The sequence below is a fragment of the Dunckerocampus dactyliophorus genome, chromosome 11, assembly GCF_027744805.1.
Source record: "Dunckerocampus dactyliophorus isolate RoL2022-P2 chromosome 11, RoL_Ddac_1.1, whole genome shotgun sequence".
Lineage (NCBI taxonomy): Eukaryota > Metazoa > Chordata > Actinopteri > Syngnathiformes > Syngnathidae > Dunckerocampus > Dunckerocampus dactyliophorus.
In genome coordinates this window covers 26,643,764-26,663,544 of record NC_072829.1, presented here as the reverse complement: position 1 = coordinate 26,663,544, position 19,781 = coordinate 26,643,764, and the positions used below count along the sequence as shown (strand labels likewise).

The following is a 19,781-nucleotide window of genomic DNA, read 5'->3' as shown; positions in this document are numbered from 1 at the left end:
TTTTCCATTAGTCTAATCTATTTGTTTCCTGTGTATTTGCCTTCCATCCCAAGAGCTCGAATTCTATTGTAATGTTCATAGGACGTATTCATTTCTAAAGACAGAGTGACACCAGTGCCCTCTAGTGGAACACAAATATATATATTATTAAACAAGCAGTATCATTATTTGGTAAAAGTTTATTTACATTTGCATACAAGTAGTGGTTAATATGATGGAAGCATAAAGAAGGACTGTGGTAAACTTTCATGTAGTGTTTGTTTCTTGTTTGGAAGAGAAGACTTCCTTGTCTTGGTTTTGTACCAAAAAAAAGCTGAGGAATTTAGCTGTTGATGAAAGGCACACATGATTACATGCTCTTGTGTTTTTGTTTTTTTTTTACTCATGAGAGCAGTTTGACACTGGCTAATTTAAGGCAAAAAGACATGCTTGTTAAGAAGATGGAGCTCAGAGAAGGTGGCAGTCTCCTTTCACCAGCGGTTACTCAAGGCTGCAACCTCCATGTCCACAATGCGGGGCAGTCTACCGCTCGCTCCGCCTTCCAGGTATCCAGACTTCACACTGGGTGTGTCTGAAGGCCTCCTCTTGCTCTTGTTCAGATCTGGATAGGAGCAGAAAATGCATGCAGCTTCATCACAGATCCTTTTACGCGATGGAGATCCTAGGGACTCACCTGAGATAGCCAGCAACATCTTACGTCTGGCTCCAAAAGTGCACACACCCACTTCCTTCAGGTCATCATCAGACAGCGTAAGGAAAGTCTGGTAGTCAATCTGTGTGAGCATACACAGCATTATGGTAATGGGTGTAGTAGGGTTATGCCAGGGGTGTCCAAACCTTTTCCAGTGAGGGCCAGTAGTGAAAAATGAAAGAATGCAAGGGCCACTTTGATATTTTGTAAAGCAACATTACTATTCCTCATAATATTACCAGTTTGTTCTCGTAAAATTGTGACTTTTGTTCTTGTTAAGACTTGTTACGACTTTTGTTTCTTAATATTTTGACTTTATTTTTTTCTCCCCATTTCCGCTGTTTTTTTAATTTTCCAACTATTTCAACTTTCTTCTTGTAAATTTCTTTCTCGTGATTATGACTTTATTCTCATAATAGTTTGACTTTTTACGCAACCTAATATTCCCCCCCCAAAAAACTTTATTGATTGTTTTGGTTGTTTATCATAATATTTAGAGTTTAAAAAATATAATGTCATTTTTCTTTAATATTTCAACTTTATGCTGTTAAAATGACATTATTTTTCCTCATAATATTGCGATGTTATTGTGGTAAAATATCGACTTTTTCTCATTAGATTACAACTTTTTTCTCTTAATAAGTGATTTTATTCTTGTAAAATTACTGCTGATTTTTTTTCCATTTTTTTCCTGTTAAATGTTATTTTTAAAAAGTGCTGCAGGCCAATAAAAAAAACAGCCGCGGGCTGCAAATGAATGACCCCCGAGTCGCACTTTAGACACCTCTGGGTTATACAATCCATGTAATTGTTAATTTTGGAAACCTTCCTTGGGAATTAACAGGAATCGATGGGAATTTACAGGCTAAATTGCAGCTTAGTAGCAGGGTCACTCCCTAAAAAGCCACAGTAGATTTAGCTATCAAATTATTTAGTACAGATAAAAGCAATGACTGTTATTAGCATATGCAGGTGTACCTAATGTTGTTGCTTCCACATTTGGGAATGCTAAATTCATATATGACACATCCTCCGAACCTGCTAACTAAAAACCTGACAAGGGAGTTCAAATTTCAAGTTGATGTGCACACAAAAGCTTATTTTTTGCAATGTCACATCATAAAAAACATATAAAAAGATAACTGTAAAATGTTAATGAAAAATAGTTGCAAATTACAACCTTGCACTCACAAAACATAACAAATTAACGTCGTTATTAACGTCGCATGGAGTAATTTGGCCCCATAACTAGAGCCTAGCTTTTTGCTTTGCAGCTGGTGTGCGTTAGAAGCAAAACAGAAGGCGTTCAGACCACGCAAATTAACACGCATGATGGTGGCGGACACGAAAGGTAATTAATTAATTCCTGTACTTTGTCAATATTACCTGTGTAGCAGCAATTGTGTGCGTATTTTGCAAACAGCACATCAATAATGACTTCCACCACAAAAAAACAATTACACTCACTAAAACCGAGATAGTCCTGTCAGGTTTTTGTGTCCCTTTTTTTCCAACATCCACGATTAAATCATCAATCAACAAAACACCAAACGTTACCCAAGATTAATTTCATCAAGTCTGTACCTCAATAATGTAACAATTACAACCATGGAATTCCATTTCACCTACGATGAACAATTTCAAAATATACATGGAATAGAAGATCTTTGTAGAGATCTCTGCAGGCTATATAGTATACTATACACCATGCATGTAGTGCACTCAGAAAATGAAACCCTTCATAAAAAGTCTCTTTCTTACCTCTTGTTGCTCAAACACGTCAATGTACTTCATCAGGCCCAGTTGGCTGAGAAGCTCTGGCAGGTCATCCACCATTTGTGGGGAGGGGCTCCGCTGACTGCAGGTGGACGCCCTTCTTGATGAGCACATTTCTTCGAAGTAGCTGCTGCAACCCATGAAGCCCTCCGCTATAAAGGCGTAGAAGGGTCAACGTTCAGGGCACACATCACTTGTCGTGCTAAACTAATACAGTAATGCTGCTCATACAGACTGTGACTTACGGGGCTTGTCATTCCTGTTTCTGTTCGATGCAAATGCAGGGAAGTGTGAGGAGGACGAGAAGGACGTGGGGGGCGGGGAGGAGGGTGAAGAAGAGGAGGACGAGGAAGAGGAGGCAGGGTGGGAACCACGCCTGTCCCTCCAGTTGTCTGAGTCGCTCCCGTTAGATGTTGTCCCGTTCTGATTGGCCCATGACTGCAACCACACAGTGAGAACATTATCGCTCGCTCTGGGTTTACATTTTCTGACGTGCTTTTCTATCTCAAATTTCCTGTGGGAAAAATCCTGGAACAAATTGTGTTTAATGTTCTTTAATGTTCCACTGTACTCGACACTAAATCGACGTGATTCTAAGGGTTAAGTCACACTAACTAGGCCAGTAGTACCATGCTTGGCTCCACTACACCTAAAGTACGGGAAGTAAAGTATTTGGATAGCGTGAACGTACTGATCCGCCCTCAGGTTCAGTACACTTCTGCTCTTTTGGCACGATTGGAACAGGTGGGCCAGGCCATGGCACGATAGCTGCACACCGCAGTCATACAATAATGCTTACCATTTAATAGCTGACACCGTTCATAACAGAAATACAGTCGTCCTCCCGACGCGGTTTGAATTTCTCGGCTTCACTCAATTTTGTTGCCGAATACGACCTGTTTCTTGTCAAAAATGTGCATTTGTGTAAATTGAAATACACAAAATGACTCATTCAGGAAATAATCCACAAACTCAATAAAAGCGTAGTGATACACCATATAGAAGTGATGGTATCAGTAAATCGGCCAAAGAGAGCGCTGGGTAATCACGTCCAAGTCCAGAACGACATGAATGGCCTTGTGTGAGTACACCCTAAGTTTATTATACACATTCATTTTGCCATTGAATCACTGCTCTGTATCAAATATAAAACACATAGTAGAAAGAATACAGTGGAGAATTTCCACCTTTCCCCAAATGCACATTTACTACGACTTTGGAGTAAAAGGAAGACTGGCTGTAACTCTCATTACACCACATTGATTCAGCTCGTCAGCCCATTTGAAGGTTTTTTAACGATGTAGAAGCACTCAGGTAAGCAGGAGGATGTGAACGGCTGTGCTGACCAAAGCGATGCTATCAGGCTGAGAGTAATTGAGCATCCAAATTGCCAGTGTTCACCGCACAGTGAGATAACACTTCAAATTATTATAGGCCAGGACAGACAAATGAGACACCGCGATACAAAATAGCCCGAGGAGAGCTTTGAGAAGAAAGCATTCAGCATCATTATTTGAAACTAGACGCTGGTGTCACGCTGGCTAATTGCTGATTTGTACCTGGCTATTGCTTGTGCTCAGGTAGGGTTTGTAGCTGCGACGGCTAATGTGACGCAGTTCCTTCACGGCCTCCGCTGGCATGGATTTGGAGAAGCCGAGACCACTCCAAGTGTCTGTGGGTGTGCGGACTTCGGTGACCACTGGTTTTCTCTGCATTGCTGAAAGGGGACAGCAAAGAAATAAGCATAACTGCGAGGGCCAGTTGATTGTTTGCTCACTAGGTCATAGTCATACTGGAACAGATACAGGCCTTCTACAATGTCAAGTTCTTTTCTACTTCAGCCTGCCTAAACTTGAAAAGGCTGAGCTGAGAAGATCATAGAGAACTATTTACGAGCTTGTTAGGCAAGGTTGATTACCTTCACTACAGTGAAACCTTGGTTAGCGTCATTTAATTAATTCCAGAAGACCCAACTCTAACCGAAACAGGAATTTTTGCCATCAGAAAGAATGTAAATCTAATTAAGCCTTTCCAGAAAGCCAAAAATGGTAATACAAAACACGTTTTTATCATTTACAATTATTGTTTCAAGTTTTGACAGATGCGTATCAATAGCATCATTTTCATTATCGACTCGTCATAAACTTTGATGACCTCAAAGCGATGCGTCAAGTGGTGTTTGCATTTAACATCATATTTTCCAATATATTTCAAACACTCTAAACAGTTTCCACAATATGTCTGAGCAAGTTCTTTTTTGACTGCCTTTTTTGTCTGACTCAATATAATGCTTTTGGAAGCCCAAACAATAATTCCACATATGATGGACAGCTCTAAGGAGCTGAGGGAGACTTTGCAGTTTCACATTGACGCTGGTAGTGGCAAAACAAGTCAATGCAGTCTGTCCATCACTGCGGCTGTTTCAGCTCAACTCCAATATATAGATGGACATGCTGCATTCAGGTGTTAAATAATGCATCGGGAACAGTACTTGTTGCTGCCAGCATGTGGCATGCTTAATGATGCTCAAATTGTTGAGGCAGAGACACACACACACACAAAAGAAGTAACCCTGCGGCTTCTTTTAACCGCATTCAATAGAGAGTGACATCAACAGGACTGACAGGCCGTCATACTAGCATGTGTTCGTCTATGTGTGTTTGTTATGTCAGGTCGTGGATTCTTGCAGTGTGAGGACCTGTGGATGATTTTGTGAGTCAATTAACTCATGTGGGGCAATGTATGAGTAGAAATGACTTATGAAGCAGATGGCCCATTCACACTGCAAGTTCATAATCCCATCATAAAGAAACATTGAGGAAATTTGGGACCATTTGGCTGCAGATTTTCTCAATATCTTTCTTTCTGAATGATGGATGGGGTGGCATTAACATTGCACGCGCGTGTGTGTGTGTGTGTGTGTGTTCTGGTATTCATTGCTTTGTGGGGTCAAATCATTCCACAGGCACATCAATGTGGGGACCTGCGTTTGGTTTTGTGGCTCTACCGCCACTGTGTACCATGCATAGCATGTGTGTTTGTGTTAATGAGAGTTATAGAACTATTCTGTTATTAAGACAGGTACAGTGTCGCCAGTAAACACGGACTATAGTGTTTCAAATCTCATGGTATCAGCGTGCTGCCTCCATTTAGCATTTCAACTGATGGGAAATGCTACTTCAGCAATAACGCTTTTACCCAAAATCAAACTATTTGTATTTATTGCAGGGGCGTGTCAATTTGATAATAAAAACATTTATGTGGTTGCACAAATGGCTACTTTTACAATACACTAAATGGACAAAAGTATTGGGACATAATTGTGGAGACAATTCAGCAGTTTTTAATGTGTGAGGAGTGACTGAATAACTTCAGTTATGTTTCAAGCAAGGCTGTCAAATGATGAACAATTTCAAATTAATTAATGATGATTAGTCACCATTTGCCACTAATATTCTCTATTTTATCAACAGAAAGATAACTGACAGGACACAATTATATATACAGTATTTGTATGTATTAACAGCTCTGAATGAGCTGAAATTTTAAATCAAGCTTAAAGGTAGCACACGTGTCTAACACTAGTCTCTTTAATAGTAGCAGAACATTTAATTCTCACTTTAACCGCATTATTATGAGTCATGAAAGACGGCCTTCAAAGACACCGTGTAGCTTAAGTTGAATTCACATCTTTTGAGCGTGGATGTATTTTCTGGGATTTCTGAGCATACTTAAATGGAGCAAATTGTACTTCCGCAAAAAGAGTTACGTTTGTGGGTGATATCCACGTAATGTTTTTCTTTGTCTTTGTTTATTTAGACCACATATACACGCATAATAAAGATTTTCTTGTGATGTTCGAAGTGTTCCTGAATGCAACTCGCTGAGTCTAGTGACAATGAGGAAGTGTCGTTCCCAGGACAAGCGGACTAGAGACGTGTTGGTGAGTTGGAGACACATATATCGTGTTGATGAGTTCAGGTCACAATAAAGATATTAAAGAGTGGTAGACGCTGTGTGACTCTGTGGGGACGCTATTGTAGCACAGTCTGCCGTCATAACAGAGGGATGTGGCTTGACATGATGCACTGGTAAAGACTCTAAACATTTTAACAATTAATGAACTAAATTAGTTAAATTAGTCAATGCACTATTTTTGACAGCTTTAGTTTAAGGAAAAATGAACTGATGTTTAGTTCCCACAGTGAGAGAGTAAACAGTCACAAAATTTGCTGCAGAAAATCACTTTTTCGGGGAGGAGTGGAAGCCCCAACCGTATTACGTTTGAGGGGGGGAGGCTCACGCTAAACGCCTGGGTTAATTAATTGATTAAGACTTTTGTCCATATGCTACAGGCCAATGAATATTAGATCAGCTTTGCTCTTTGCTCAGCACAGTATAATACAAGAAGCCCTATTAAACATTTAGGAGCACAAACCTCTGGTTGCCTGCAGTTTCTTCTTCTCATAGTCGTAAACCTACAGAGCACAAACAGGAAATAAAGTAGTTAAATAATGCATGAAATTGGATCACTTTTTCCCACCTTCGAACAGGCAGGGGGGAGACCTAATTTACAGCTCGTAGCAGTACTTGTGCATGAAGCATCACTTCCTGCTGGCGCCGTAGCTATAAGCCTGTTAATAGTTTGTGCAACTTTGTGTGAATGTGAGAAACGACAGCTAAGATGGGTAACAAACAAACATACAAATCAATTTCTGAGAGGGAATCTTTACAAGGCAAAGAAATCAATCAGATGAAAAGTTAAACATTGTGCTCTTGATATACTATTGTATTTCCTATTGGGTCCTTTGTATAGTTTTTATGCAGATTTTGTGTGCTGTGGTACAAATTTGCATAGCTGTAATGCATGAAATTAAAAATAGAGACTTTTTTTTGGGGGGGGGGGGGGGGGGGGGGGTGTTGCATTCTTACTTCAGATTCCGAAGCGCTTGCGCAAACATCCCGGGACAGCATCACGTCTCTCCTCAGGCTGTTCCTCCGCTCACTCCTCCCACGCTCTGTTTCTGCATTCAGCATCCTTGTGCATGCAAGAGATAACACACACACACGCAAGGATTAACTTGGGTGGCTTTGTGGTAGCAATTAAAACACAGACACCCCACCACAGCATCAGGTCTATAGAAGGACTGCAAAGCCAGCATTTATAGTGTGTATAGTTATGAGCTGTGTAAGTGTAACAAACAAGCTGTTTTTCAACATAATAAAAAGAAAAGTAGCACATTGAAATGCAGTGTAGGGACCGTAGAATAAAAAGATTAGACTTAGGGTTTGTCTGCTGATGTCTTTATGAGAGTGGGCCTCGTGATTTACCCATCATCTGCAATCTTTAAGTGAGACATAAACACACGTATTTCCCTTTTCTGTGCGTTCTAAATAGAGAAAAACAGCTAGCACGAGGCAGCTAACAATGCATGTAATGGGATGCAACTATTCCGCCTGTAAAGCCATCTAAAAAAACCCTCCAAAAAACACCAACAATATTTACATAACATGACCCGCACATTAACCACGCTACAGCGCATTGTTATTGTTGGCGCTAACACCAAAAAACAACTTTTCTTGTGTAGTGACACAGCGCCTCACTCACAGCGCCTCTGGCCGCTACCGAGAGGTAACGTAATCTACTGGAGCTGTTGCTGCATCACCTCTGAGTTTGGAAAATGTAATGCTACAGTAGGTCATAAATAATGCCTCGCACGTGTGTAGTAGAAGGTTGTGGCAATAAGCTGAAAAGTTGGTCGACTTTGAGATTCCACATTTAATCAACTAAGCATCCGGACAGACTGAAGCAGTGGATACTGGCGCTCGCTCTCTCTACTGTATGTTGCTGTTGTTGACTGAAGTAGCGTTCGTCGCTATGGGCTCTGTGAAATCAATGCAACCAGGAAGGAAGTTCTGGTAATGCTTAAAATGACCAAAATACAGCAAAATACTGTAAGTATTACACGTTATCATGAATGTTCCTGTTACTACGTGGTCACAGCGTGTATATAAGAGGTGTTTTAATAGAGGACTTTATAGGCGGAATAAGTGAATCCCCTTACATTGCATTATTAGCGGCCTCGTGGTAGCAGTTTTTCAATTCATTTAGAACGCACAGAGAGAGGAAGATGTGTGTTCATTTCTCACATACTGTAAGTGTGGATGATGAATGATGTGGATGATGGACAATTTTTTGGAAAAAGTGCAGTTTTCTTTTAAGATCGTCAAGGATTAACGCCAAATGTGATTGGCTTTTTCTGTAGCATTTTTGACAAACATATGACACTTCCAGAAGTACTTTTGAAACACTAGAAGGTGACAGTATCGTTCCTTTCCCACTGCCTACTGTATCTGTCAGGGGCCTTGAAAGGATAAGTAGTTTTTCTTTATTTTAGTTTAATTTAGTGTAATTATATAGTGGCCTCTTAATACTTGTATGACTTAACATTATGTAAAACATTGCCTGTATGGTTAGTAAAGATTTTATGGGTAGAATGTTTTTGGAAGTCAAGTAATATTACAGTGCAGATTATATCTAACTAATTCTAATTCCAGTCAGACATTTTGAACTATTTATTTACATTACACACAAAAAATGAATGAAGTTGTAGATCAGGATTTTCAAGTTTTTGGAGCAGAGGTCTGCACATGTCTTGATTTGGGTGTACCCTCACCTGCATGTAAATGCTTGCCCCGTGGAGTGACGCCTGGCCTGGCTGAAACACTTGTTCAACTCCGGACCTTGCAGACTCCCTCTCCGACCCATCAGTGCCGCCCTGCTGGTGGGGAAGTTCACTGCATCCTCCGATGATGTCAACGTCACCTTATCCTGAGCGCTCTCATCCTCAGATTGACCGGACTGGTCATCATTTTCTAGAATCTAAATAGGGAGGAGATTTATGTATTCTACGCTTGTCATCTGTGAGCTATGAGTCGTTTAGTTCTACAAGTCAAAGTTAGAAAAACACCTTCTCTAGTGGACGGCTGTCTGTTCCCTTCAGTCCTGTCCTCACTTCCTCAGTGGGGGCCGGGAGCCCGGGTGGAGGTGATGGACGGGGCTTTGTACCACTCGTAAATTCTATAGTTGGAGCTGGTAGAGGGCCTTTTGAACATAAGAGGAGCAGTATTTTAAACTTTAACTGTCTATTTAGGCACACCATTATGTTGACTTTCTTAATCTAATTAGATCCAATACAAGAACTGTATGAAAAGAGAAACATAATTTCATTTCAACTGAAATTGTCTAAAAAAAAAGCATTACCGTCGTCCCTCGCCACATCACGGTTCAAATTTTGCGGCTTCATTCTATCATGGTTTTTGAAAAATATAGTAAGTAATAAATCATGTTGTTTTGTGGTTGAATACAGCCTATAATTCGCCAAAACCTAAGCATCTTTAATCAAATGTTATGTATTTTATGTCTAAAGTAAGCATTTTCAAACATAAAAATGGCTAAATGCACTACAATACAAATATAAGACAATACAAAGACACATTGAAATTGTGATATGCAGTATACATGTACTACACGGGTATTAAAAACTGTAAACAGGTTTTCTATGCTCTAATTTTGAAAATATTTGATTTATGAAGTAGGGATCCTACCTGGCGTAAATTCACCGAGCCAATCAACCGCAATAAACAAGGGATGACTGTAATTGGGGTGATTTTTGCAGTATTATGCAACGACACAAGATATAAAATAGTATTAGGAGCTGAAATGTTATATGTGGCAAGTTTGGAACGCATGAAAAATGTCATTTGGATTTTAATAAAACTGTTCAATGTGTAGGTGCTATCATAAATAATACATCAGTCATTACAAGAAAACTGAAATTTGAAAAACAATAGGAAAAAAAAATATGTAGCTTTGGATGAGGGAAATGTAAGCATCTATTGCATGGGTGTCTTTTTCCACCGAGGGGCGCATTTTCGCACTTTCATATATCCATCCATTCATTTTCTATACCGCTTCTCCTCTTTAGGGTCGCGGGGGCATGCTGAAGCCTATCCCAGCCGACTTCGGGCGACAGGCGGGGTACACCCTGGACTGGTCACCAGCCAATCGCAGGGCACATTTAAACAAACAACCATTCACATTCACACAATTAGAATAATAGACAATTTAGAGTCGCCAATTAAGCTAACATGCATGTTTTGGGAATGTGGGAGGAAGCCGGAGTACCCCGAGAAAACCCACACACACACGGAGAGAACATGCAATCTCCACACAGAAATGCCCAAGGGAGAATCGAACCAGGTCTTCCCGATCTCCAGACTGTTGCTGTGTTGGCCAACATGCTAACCACTAGACCACCATGCGGCCCACTTTCATCTATTTTTTTTAATTTTATAAAAAGGCTAAAAAAAATAGTTACATATATTTAAAACTAAAGCTTTGTGTTATGAATTATATTAGTATCAACATGTATTTTTTTTTCTTTACATTGTGCCTTGTGCTGTTTTTTGTGTGTTTAATTTCATTTTCACAACGTACCGCGGGACAATAATAAACAAGTTGCGGGTCGCAAATGGCCCCGAGGGCACACTTTTAATTGTCCTGTTTGCTACACCTCTCTTGTACTGTTTCACAACGAGTGCAAGCTCACCGTGTTCAGAGAGACGCAGCTGCTGCAGCAACATGTTCAGCCAATAGCTTGTCAGCTCATTGCCGGCTAGAATGGGGTCAGGGGTCACCTTGGTTGTCTTGCTGGAGTCACAGGAATCCAACCCCAGCAACAGACGACGAGCCTCATATAGACACTGGATGTTCCTTTCTAGACCTTTCACCACCACTGACTGCAATATATACACACACGGTACTCACTCTTCAGGGAGGAGTGCTAAGAAACACGTCATTTAAAAGTCTTCATCAACTGATGTAGATGAAGTAAAAGAAAAGCAAAGGTGCAAAATTAAACACGGATCGCATCACGCTACCTTGTTGGTCTGCTTCACTTTGGGCTTGACACTAATGAAGACTCCAAGGTTTTGCATCATCTGAGCCAGCGTGCACGGATCTGCCTCCATGTCTTCACGCATGTCAAACATCAAACACACGGGCAGACAGTCCTACACCAAAAACAGACACAAAAATCAAATAAAACCTGAGTGGAATTTTGTTATTACAGCAGCAAAATGACTCCTCAATTGGTTTCACCTGCACAGTCCACTGAGATCTTCTACAAGATCTGAATGAAAAGTTCTGCCTTAACAGCATGTTTATAGAAATTAACATAAAATGCGCCTTTATTATTGACGTTGCAGAACTGTAATGCATCACACCTAGACAGGTTTCTTATATTTTCATGTAGACAACCAAAATATTATGTGGATGATACATTGCATTGATACATTTACCAACTACTGCTGATGCAATACTGCACCTCCCTGGCGGTATCATTTGATCCTGGGCACGACCACTTTACCAAAAGTGTAGCCTAATAATGGGTTTATAATACAGTAATTTATTGCGGTTAATTAAACCCCACTGTGATAAGTGAATTGCCGCAAAGTATGATTCCTTCTTTCTATTGTAAATGGAATATCTTTGTAGTGATGGCATAGATTTTTTTTTTTTTTTTTACTGTGTCTGGAGCGTTGCCCCACAGTACCATGAGCTGCTGCCGGGCCAGACACACTCCATCAGGGCTGCCCTGGATGAGCAGTGAAGGTGGGTTCTGAGGTGCACTGAGGTCAGGTAGAATGATTTGGGTCTGAGTGTGGTGCATGACACTCAGGAAGTGAGCTCCGTTTTGCCCCAAGAGGAAGAGGTGCTGCTGCGAGGTGACGTCCAGCTGGCTCGTCACGACGCCGCCCGTGATCTCTGACCCCAGGAGCAACTCCATCAAAATGCAGGTTGCTTTCTGCCGTGAGATGCATGAAAACATGTTGCCGTAGTCAGTTTGTGTGTGTTATTGAGTGCTTTCATCGACACGTGCGGCCTGACCTTGACTGCGGAGGCGTTGCCCTGCAGGCCCCACACGGTGCAGCAGCTTCCAAAGAAGGCGGGCTGCGCCTGAGGCTGAGGCGGCACCGCTCTGAAGCTCACGCTGACCCCTAAAGTCTGCACGACCTGCTGGATAAGCGGGGAGCCGGCGTCCGGCAGAGTCTGAGGGGCCAGGCTGACGGGGAGGTCAAAGGTCAAAGCCAGCGGCTGCAGATCCTGGCACATAAAAAAATGTATGCAAGCAAAGCCAGAGGACGGAGCGAATGAGGTGACGCCTGACAAAGACACACTAAACCTTTTTGACAAATACAGTATACCTGTCTTATTGGGTGTCAGATGCTCTACTGATCATTCTATTGATCTCTGAGTCCAGACTGGTGTGAAGAAATTGAGTTTTGAGACAAATAAAAATCAATGCCCAGGTAGGCTCTGCTGAGATTATAAATAGACCACTCACTCTAATCCTCCTCCTGGCCTCCTCCACTCCCTCGATGGGTCCGGCAATTGACACCTGGTGATTGAAAAAATAACCTTTTTGTTTTTATTTGTCAAGGGTACAATTACTGTCTCGCTAACCTTTGGATCCTTCAGCATACCTGGTTGCTTTTCTCTCCTGCAGCATTGTGTCGGTTGGAGTCAGGGAAATGGATGTGGCAGGAAGTGACCTCCATCACCTTCTTGATGTTGCCGCCACCTTTGCCGATCACGTGGGAGTGCTCTGTGTAGGCCACGTCTATTTTGAGGGTCACTTTGTTTACCTGGGGTAATTCAACACACAACACACAACTCTTCTTCTTAATATTGTCATGCATTTTTATTATTGTCATTTGCAAATGCGTAGAATTGTCCTGGGTTATACTCAGAAGGGTTTCTAATCTAATTACCTAGCAGGGGTGTCCAAAGTCTGGCCTGGGGGCCATTTTTATTGTCCCTCGGCACTTTTTAAAAACACAACTAAACTAAAAAACGTTTAAAAAAAACAACAGTAACAACAAAAATGGAAAAATCAGCAGCAATTTTACAAATATAACTCAAAATATTATGAGAAAAAAGTTCCATCCGTCCATCTTCTATGTCGCTTATCCTCACTAGGGTCACGGGTGTATGCTAGAGCTTATCCCAAACCCAGCTGGGGCGGCATGGCTCTGGTGGTAAAGTAGTCGTCTCCCAAAGTAAACCCATGATCGTGTAAATACTGTAAATACTGAACCCTAATGCTGTGTCATCAGTGGGTAAATGTGGTAACAGTGTCAAAACACTTTGACAACCTTTAAGGGATAGTTCAGATTTTTTGACATGACGTTGTATGACATCCCCATCAGCAGTGTAGTGCATCAACAGTGACTCACCCCCCCCAATTGGTCTCGTGAGCCCAGTTCTGGTCAGAGATCCGGTTGTCTATTCCTAGTTGTTTATATGATTGTTCTTGTTTCCTAGTCACTACAGATTGGTGTCCTATTGCTTTGTTTTGGAGGCCCGTTACCTCTCAGTAGTGGCGTGAAGCGCTGCGTCACTACGCCAGAAAAATAGTTCTTCGTGTTAGCTGCTACAATAACAGTGTCACTATAGCTTGGTTTGTATACAGGTCAGGTATGTAAATAGAACATTGTTGGCGGTTTTTGGAGGGTTTTTTTGTAGAAATAGGCGTGTCCCGTAACATGCACTGTTAGCTCCCACATGCTAGCTGTTGTTCTCTCTTTAGAATGCACAGAAAACGGCAAAACATGTGTGGTCATGTTTCACATAAGGATTGTGGATGATGGGGCAAAATTCCCCCCAAAAAGTGCAGTTTCTTTTTAAATGAGATCAAAGCGGCCCTTAAGTTCAGTTCAAGGGTCAAAGGTTATTTGCAGCAGAATCCTTAAAAACAGCAGAGCGCTTCTGGCGTACAGTCAATTTTAGACTTGCTGTTTACTGAGCTTTTATGTTGACATTACACACAAAAGAAGAATAATAGTGAAGAAAGAAGTCAGGCCCCCAGTCTTTAGCTTTCTAAAAACGTGGCCCCCAGCAGAATTTAATTGTATAAATTATTATAATTTTTCTATGTGTAAATAGTCCTGCTGTTTAGACAAACACCCAGCAATTTAATCCATGTCCCATGGGATACATTGTGGTTGTTTATAACCATGCACTGCTGGTTATATTTACAAAGACAGATTTTTTAAATATAATTCGTGTTAAATCTCATAACAATGTGAAGGTGTTCCAAATGAAGTTTCTAGTGAAGGTGTCCAAAATGTGCATTGCAGAAACAAACAATGGCCAGTCAGCCTCACCCTGGTTTCTAGAACTTCTAGAATCTTCTTTTTGGCTTCCGAGACATTGGCTCGCTTCCCTTCCACCTTCACGTGTGGATCTGAAAGAAGTAACAATGCTGTTTGATCATGTACCTGCACAATGTCACTATTGTGCAAGTGTGATGACAGCAAAGAGGCTAATTATAAAGTGTGAGTGATATATTAAGAATCTGTCACCTTTCTTTGATTTGGCTCCAATCTTCAACTTGGATGGCCATTTCACCTGAGTGTCAGTTTCTCTCATCACCTGCAGAAGCCAAAAACAAAGAACAGTGAGACAGAACTGTGAAGAGGGACAACAAGAACGCTGTCTGTCATTGTGTGTCTCCAGAATACAACAAGTCTAAGAACACAAAGGGTCATTTGCATGTCTGAGACTGTAATCATCATGTCTGTGAAACCTGCAATCACAGTGTGCGGCAGCGAGATGCACTGATCTGTCAGCCCTAATTACCTAGTAAACTTTATGCACTGATGCCTAACATTGGTGTCTACTGAGCTGAAAACTTTTTTTATCTTCTGAATGAAATGTTTTGTGTTTGGTGTTTGACTTACTTTCTCAAAAAACTCCTCGCCTGTCATACCATCCCCAGTCTTTGGAGCTGAAACAAACACGGGAAAACAAAGAAGATTTTAAAACTTTTATGTTTTAATCCATGCAGCCATTATAGGGGAAAAAAGATACATTGTAATTAAAAGGATAATGCTTTGAAAGTACTTTCATGCTTATGAGTATTTTATAACCTAAATGAGAATATTCTAATGTATAACACATAATGTTATACATCAGGGGTGTCCAAAGTGCAGCCCGGGGGACATTTGTGGCACTTTCTAAAAATATTATTTAACAACAAAAATGGAAAAATCTGCAGTAATTCTACAAAAATAAACTCAAAATATTAAGAGAAAAAATTACAATCTAACAAGGAAAAAAAGACATAATTTCACAAAAATAAATTAATATTATGAGGAAAAATAATGTAATTTTAGTAGCATAAAGTTGAAAAAAATGGAAGTTGTAATATTATGAGAAACAAACAAAACAAAGAATTAAGTTGTAATTTGTTGAAAATTAAGTTTTGGAAAAAGTTAATAATATAATATTACAGGAATAAAGACTAAATAGTCATGAAGTCATAATATTAAGGGAAGAACATTTTCAAGAAGAAAGAAAAATATTTGTCAAATAATTTTTTAAAAAGCAGACATTTTACACGAATAAAGTTAACATATTAAAAAAAAACTTTGTATTCTAATGAGAAAAAAAGTCACCATTTTTATGAGATATATGAGATTTTTTACGAGATGTAATTTTAGTACCACACAGTTGAAATGTTAAAGACAATTTAAATACCATTTTTAAAAAAAACAATATTATGATGAACACGGCAAAGAATAAAGTTATAATTTTTGAAAAATTAAGTTGGGGAAAAGCTACAATATTATGACAAAATATTACGGGAATAAAGTCATAATTATGAGAAGAAAATTTAAAAAGGGAAGCTGAAAAAGCTTAGAAGTAAAAAATAAAAAAACTGCAGAAATAGAATAAACAGCTATAATTTTACAAGAATAAAGTCAAAATATTCAAATAAAGTTGTAATCGAATGAGGAAAAAAGGCACAATTTTTCAAGAATAAACCAATATAAATATAAATATAAATTAATATAAGGCACGGTGACCGAGTGGTTAGCATGTTGGCCACACAGTCAGGAAATCGGGAAAACGTGGTTTTGAATCTCTGTTGGGCATCTCTGTGTGGAGTTTGCATGTTCGTGCATGCGTGGGATAGGCTCCAGCATTCCCCCGTGGCCCCAGTGAGGATAAGCGGCATAGAAGATGGATGGATAAATTAGTATAATAAAATTAATATTATGGGTACAAATAAGTCATATTAGTAGCATTTCACTTATGTCACAAAGCTGAAAATGAAATGCATTTTTTTCTTAAACTATATATAACTTCTAAGCAGGTCTGCATGTGTTGGTTTACAAAGTATCAAAGTGGCCCTTTCGTCCTTTCATTTTTCAGTATGTGAAATACAAAGCTGTATTTTCAGTCAATAATTTTAAAAATATATTATAATGGGCTGGTACAAACACAAATAATAAATAAAATACTACTGCTGCTACTACTACTACTACTAATAATAATGAATAAATTATCGATAAAAAAAGAAATGCAACTTTTGACTGTACAAGTACTGCTAGCGCTGCCAGGAATTGATTTCAAATATTTAACAATTATCAAAATATTAATTGAAAAAAATAATAATAATACCTTCTTTATTTATTAAAAAAAACTTTTGGGGTTTCAGTACTGGCATTAATGTTAAGCTCTTAAGTTACCCCATTTTTTTGTTGTAGTGAGAGTGAACAATGTACAGGGTTGTCTTTGACAAACATGATCATCCTTAAACAAAGTTGACAATGCATTGTCAGCTTTTAAATGTTGACGTTAGCTTAGCAACTGGAACAAAAGGAAGCAGAACTGGCTTAGAGCATAAACCATTTCAAAAGGCCATGGCTTCACTGTGACATTTACAGGGTTGAGAGGTGGGGGGCCTGGACCGCCTTCACCCCCCGCTCATCACTATGGGCAACCCTGGCTAGAGCTGAGGAATGGTGAGAGAATAGTATAGGGTGAGGCGATACGGTGGTGAAGGTGGGGGGCCACCACAAATTAGCCAGGAGACGGCTGATCACGTTGATGGCATTTAGTGACGCTAAGACCTCCCACTTGACCTCGAAAAATTGGGCCACACCTGCAAAACTGAAAAGGGATGCTTCTGAGTCAAAGACAGCAAAATGTGAAGTGTCATCTGACAGATTATGAGCTACAGGAGTGAAATACAATATTTCCAACCTGACTGAGGCTGTTCAAACATGCCATAAAGCCGCTATAACTGCTATCACAGCAGAATTCATTCAAGTGGTTTGCCATGGAGCGTCTGTGTAAATAGACAAACAACAGATGCAGATATGTGCAGCGGTGACACAAAGTGTCTCCGCAGTGACACAGCGGAGGCATTTGTCATAAAACTGCCAGGCTGTGATAACAGCGACAGTTGCCTCCACATCACAGACAGGCATGATAATGGCCATAAGACTTGTGATGCGTGGTCATTGATCATACTCATACAGGAGTTTGATAGATAACAGACAACCTTCTATTAAAACAACTCACCATACAACATGGTCTCCAACTTCTTCCTATTGATCCTGAACCTCTCCTCCACCCACTCAGGGTCCAAACTCTGACATTCATCGCCCTCCTGCCTCTGCCCACTTTCTTCCTCCTCTTCCTCATCCCCTCTGTCGCAACAGGCCTCGCTGGGCTCAGGCTTTGCTGCTGAGCCGGGTTCTACGCTAGTTTCCAGGTCAGGCTCCGGAGGTGCTGCGGCGGCCAGGGCGGGAGAGCTCTCCTCGGTGCTGGTGGTGTTGGCCATAGCAGGACTGAAGCCCTCGTCAGTGTTTGTGTATGTGTGTGAGGATGTGTGTGACCAAGGAGACAAGCACGGGGTGAAAAAAGAAGGAAGGGGGGAGCTAAAAACACCCCCATTTGAATCCCCCACCCCCTTCAGTTTATTTAGTTCACAAATTTAACCTCTCTTTTTTCTGAGCAGTGTGAGGCCAACAATGCACTGACCGAGATGTTGAAAGGAGGCAGTCAGTCAGCTCAGGTCATGTCTTCTCCAGCCGAGGGGCTCAACAACAATCTGCAACAATTCCTCAGTAATACTCGGTTCATTGTTCCACAAGTCAAGGTCCGCGATAAGGTACACATTTCACACAGACACACACACACGCACATGTTGAAACCATCCTCACACCAGTGTCCACAGCTAACAAAATAATCGTGGTGTCCTGTGGGGTTCTGCAACATCTGCCAATCGTCTCCTCACACTGAGTGGAATGTTGCAACAGTCAGTGTATTTTACCCTTTTTTCCAATTGCTAAAAGACCAGGCTCATTTTGTCAAAATACTGAACACAATTTGCAAAACCATACACACAAACTGCAAAATACCTCATATAGCCTGCAAAATAGAAATAAATGTTCAAGAAAGGACTCAGTAATGAGTAGCTGACCATTCTCGTTAATCACCTCAAAAATTGGTTTGGGCATGCTTGATGCCGATGTTTCCAGGAAGCTAGTGGGAATGTTGCTCCAGGTGGTGAAGATGACTTCACAGAGGGCATCCACTGTCTGGAACTGATGTCCCCCTTGCCATCCATCCCCAAATGTTCTCAATTGGGTTTGCATCAGAGGAACACGTAGGATGGTCCAAATGAGTGACGTTATTTGTCTGGAAGAAGTCCTTTATCAGGCGGACATTGTGAAGTGCAGCGTTGTCCTGTTGAAAAAGCCAGTCATTACCACACAGACGAGGGCCTTCAGTCATGAGGGATGCCCCCTGCAACATCTCCGCATAGCCATCTGCTGTTTGACGCCCCTGCACAACCTGAAGCTCTATTTTTCCATTGAAGGAAAAAAGCACCCCAGATCATGACGGTGCCCCCTCCACTGTGCCGTGTGGAAAACATCTCAGGAGGGATCTGCTTACGTTGAAAGCCATCAGGACCGTCAAGGGCACATTTTTTTTCATCAATGAATAAAAGTTTCTTCCAGAAAATGACATTGAAACCACATTTTTGCCAAGATTCTGGCTTTCAAAGGCTGTGGTCTTAAACTTTTAATCAGCTGTATGTATTTAGACTTTTGGAGACTGCAGAAGAGATTTTGCTACTCTGTGTGTCACTTGAAGTAATTGTGCTAAACAAGTCATTTTTGTGTGTTAGCAAATGGAAAAATCTGTGATGGACGTCGTATGAACATGCCTGCCACCAAACTCGAAAGTAGAGACCAGTTAGAATGCAAATTACATGTGAAAAAAAAAGTAAAATATTATTTTTCATCATTTGTTTTTGTGTTTATAATCCAACAGATCCCCCCTTATTTCTTGTAAAATTTAAATAAAGATAATTGATTATGCTATACTGTATATTGTGTTTATGTGTCAGTATGAGAGTCAACATCATTCACAAACTACGTGTTAATA

At 40.5% G+C, this 19,781-nt stretch overlaps 1 protein-coding gene and 1 long non-coding RNA gene across 3 annotated transcripts; one reads left to right on the top strand and one right to left on the bottom strand.

Moving 5' to 3' along the window:
* Nucleotides 1-202: 202 nt before the first annotated feature.
* On the bottom strand, nucleotides 203-18,200 carry bicc2 (bicaudal C homolog 2). 2 transcript variants are annotated; one of them, XM_054793114.1, is made up of 19 exons: nucleotides 17,907-18,200; nucleotides 15,275-15,321; nucleotides 14,897-14,966; nucleotides 14,699-14,778; nucleotides 13,016-13,177; nucleotides 12,877-12,930; nucleotides 12,420-12,635; nucleotides 12,085-12,336; nucleotides 11,411-11,542; nucleotides 11,080-11,269; nucleotides 9,439-9,572; nucleotides 9,145-9,350; nucleotides 7,400-7,505; nucleotides 6,906-6,945; nucleotides 4,027-4,184; nucleotides 2,713-2,905; nucleotides 2,453-2,619; nucleotides 674-773; nucleotides 203-601 (listed from the first exon to the last, which is right to left on the bottom strand). In XM_054793114.1, the coding sequence occupies exons 1-19, from the start codon at nucleotides 18,166-18,168 to the stop codon at nucleotides 471-473; spliced, it is 2,700 nt and encodes an 899-aa protein (XP_054649089.1). In that variant the 5' UTR covers nucleotides 18,169-18,200; the 3' UTR covers nucleotides 203-470. The 2 variants fall into 2 exon arrangements, with proteins under 2 accessions (XP_054649089.1, XP_054649088.1); XM_054793113.1 differs by having other exon boundaries at nucleotides 203-773.
* LOC129190422 (uncharacterized) lies at nucleotides 12,690-19,696 on the top strand. Its single transcript, XR_008572999.1, has 3 exons — nucleotides 12,690-13,182; nucleotides 18,346-18,498; nucleotides 18,869-19,696. It is a non-coding gene; the product is annotated as an uncharacterized LOC129190422 (long non-coding RNA).
* Nucleotides 19,697-19,781: the final 85 nt, after the last annotated feature.

What these genes read in the sequence shown, in the direction of transcription:
- bicc2 (XM_054793113.1), bottom strand. Translation starts at nt 18,168, where the DNA reads ATGGCCAACACCACCAGCACCGAGGAGAGCTCTCCCGCCCTGGCCGCC. An exon ending in GCGAGGAGTTTTTTGAGAAA is followed by an intron (nt 14,967 to 15,274) that starts GTAAGTCAAACA and finishes TGGCTTCTGCAG; the next exon opens with GTGATGAGAGAAACTGACAC. An exon ending in CAAGCGCTTCGGAATCTGAA is followed by an intron (nt 6,946 to 7,399) that starts GTAAGAATGCAA and finishes TGTGCTCTGTAG; the next exon opens with GTTTACGACTATGAGAAGAA.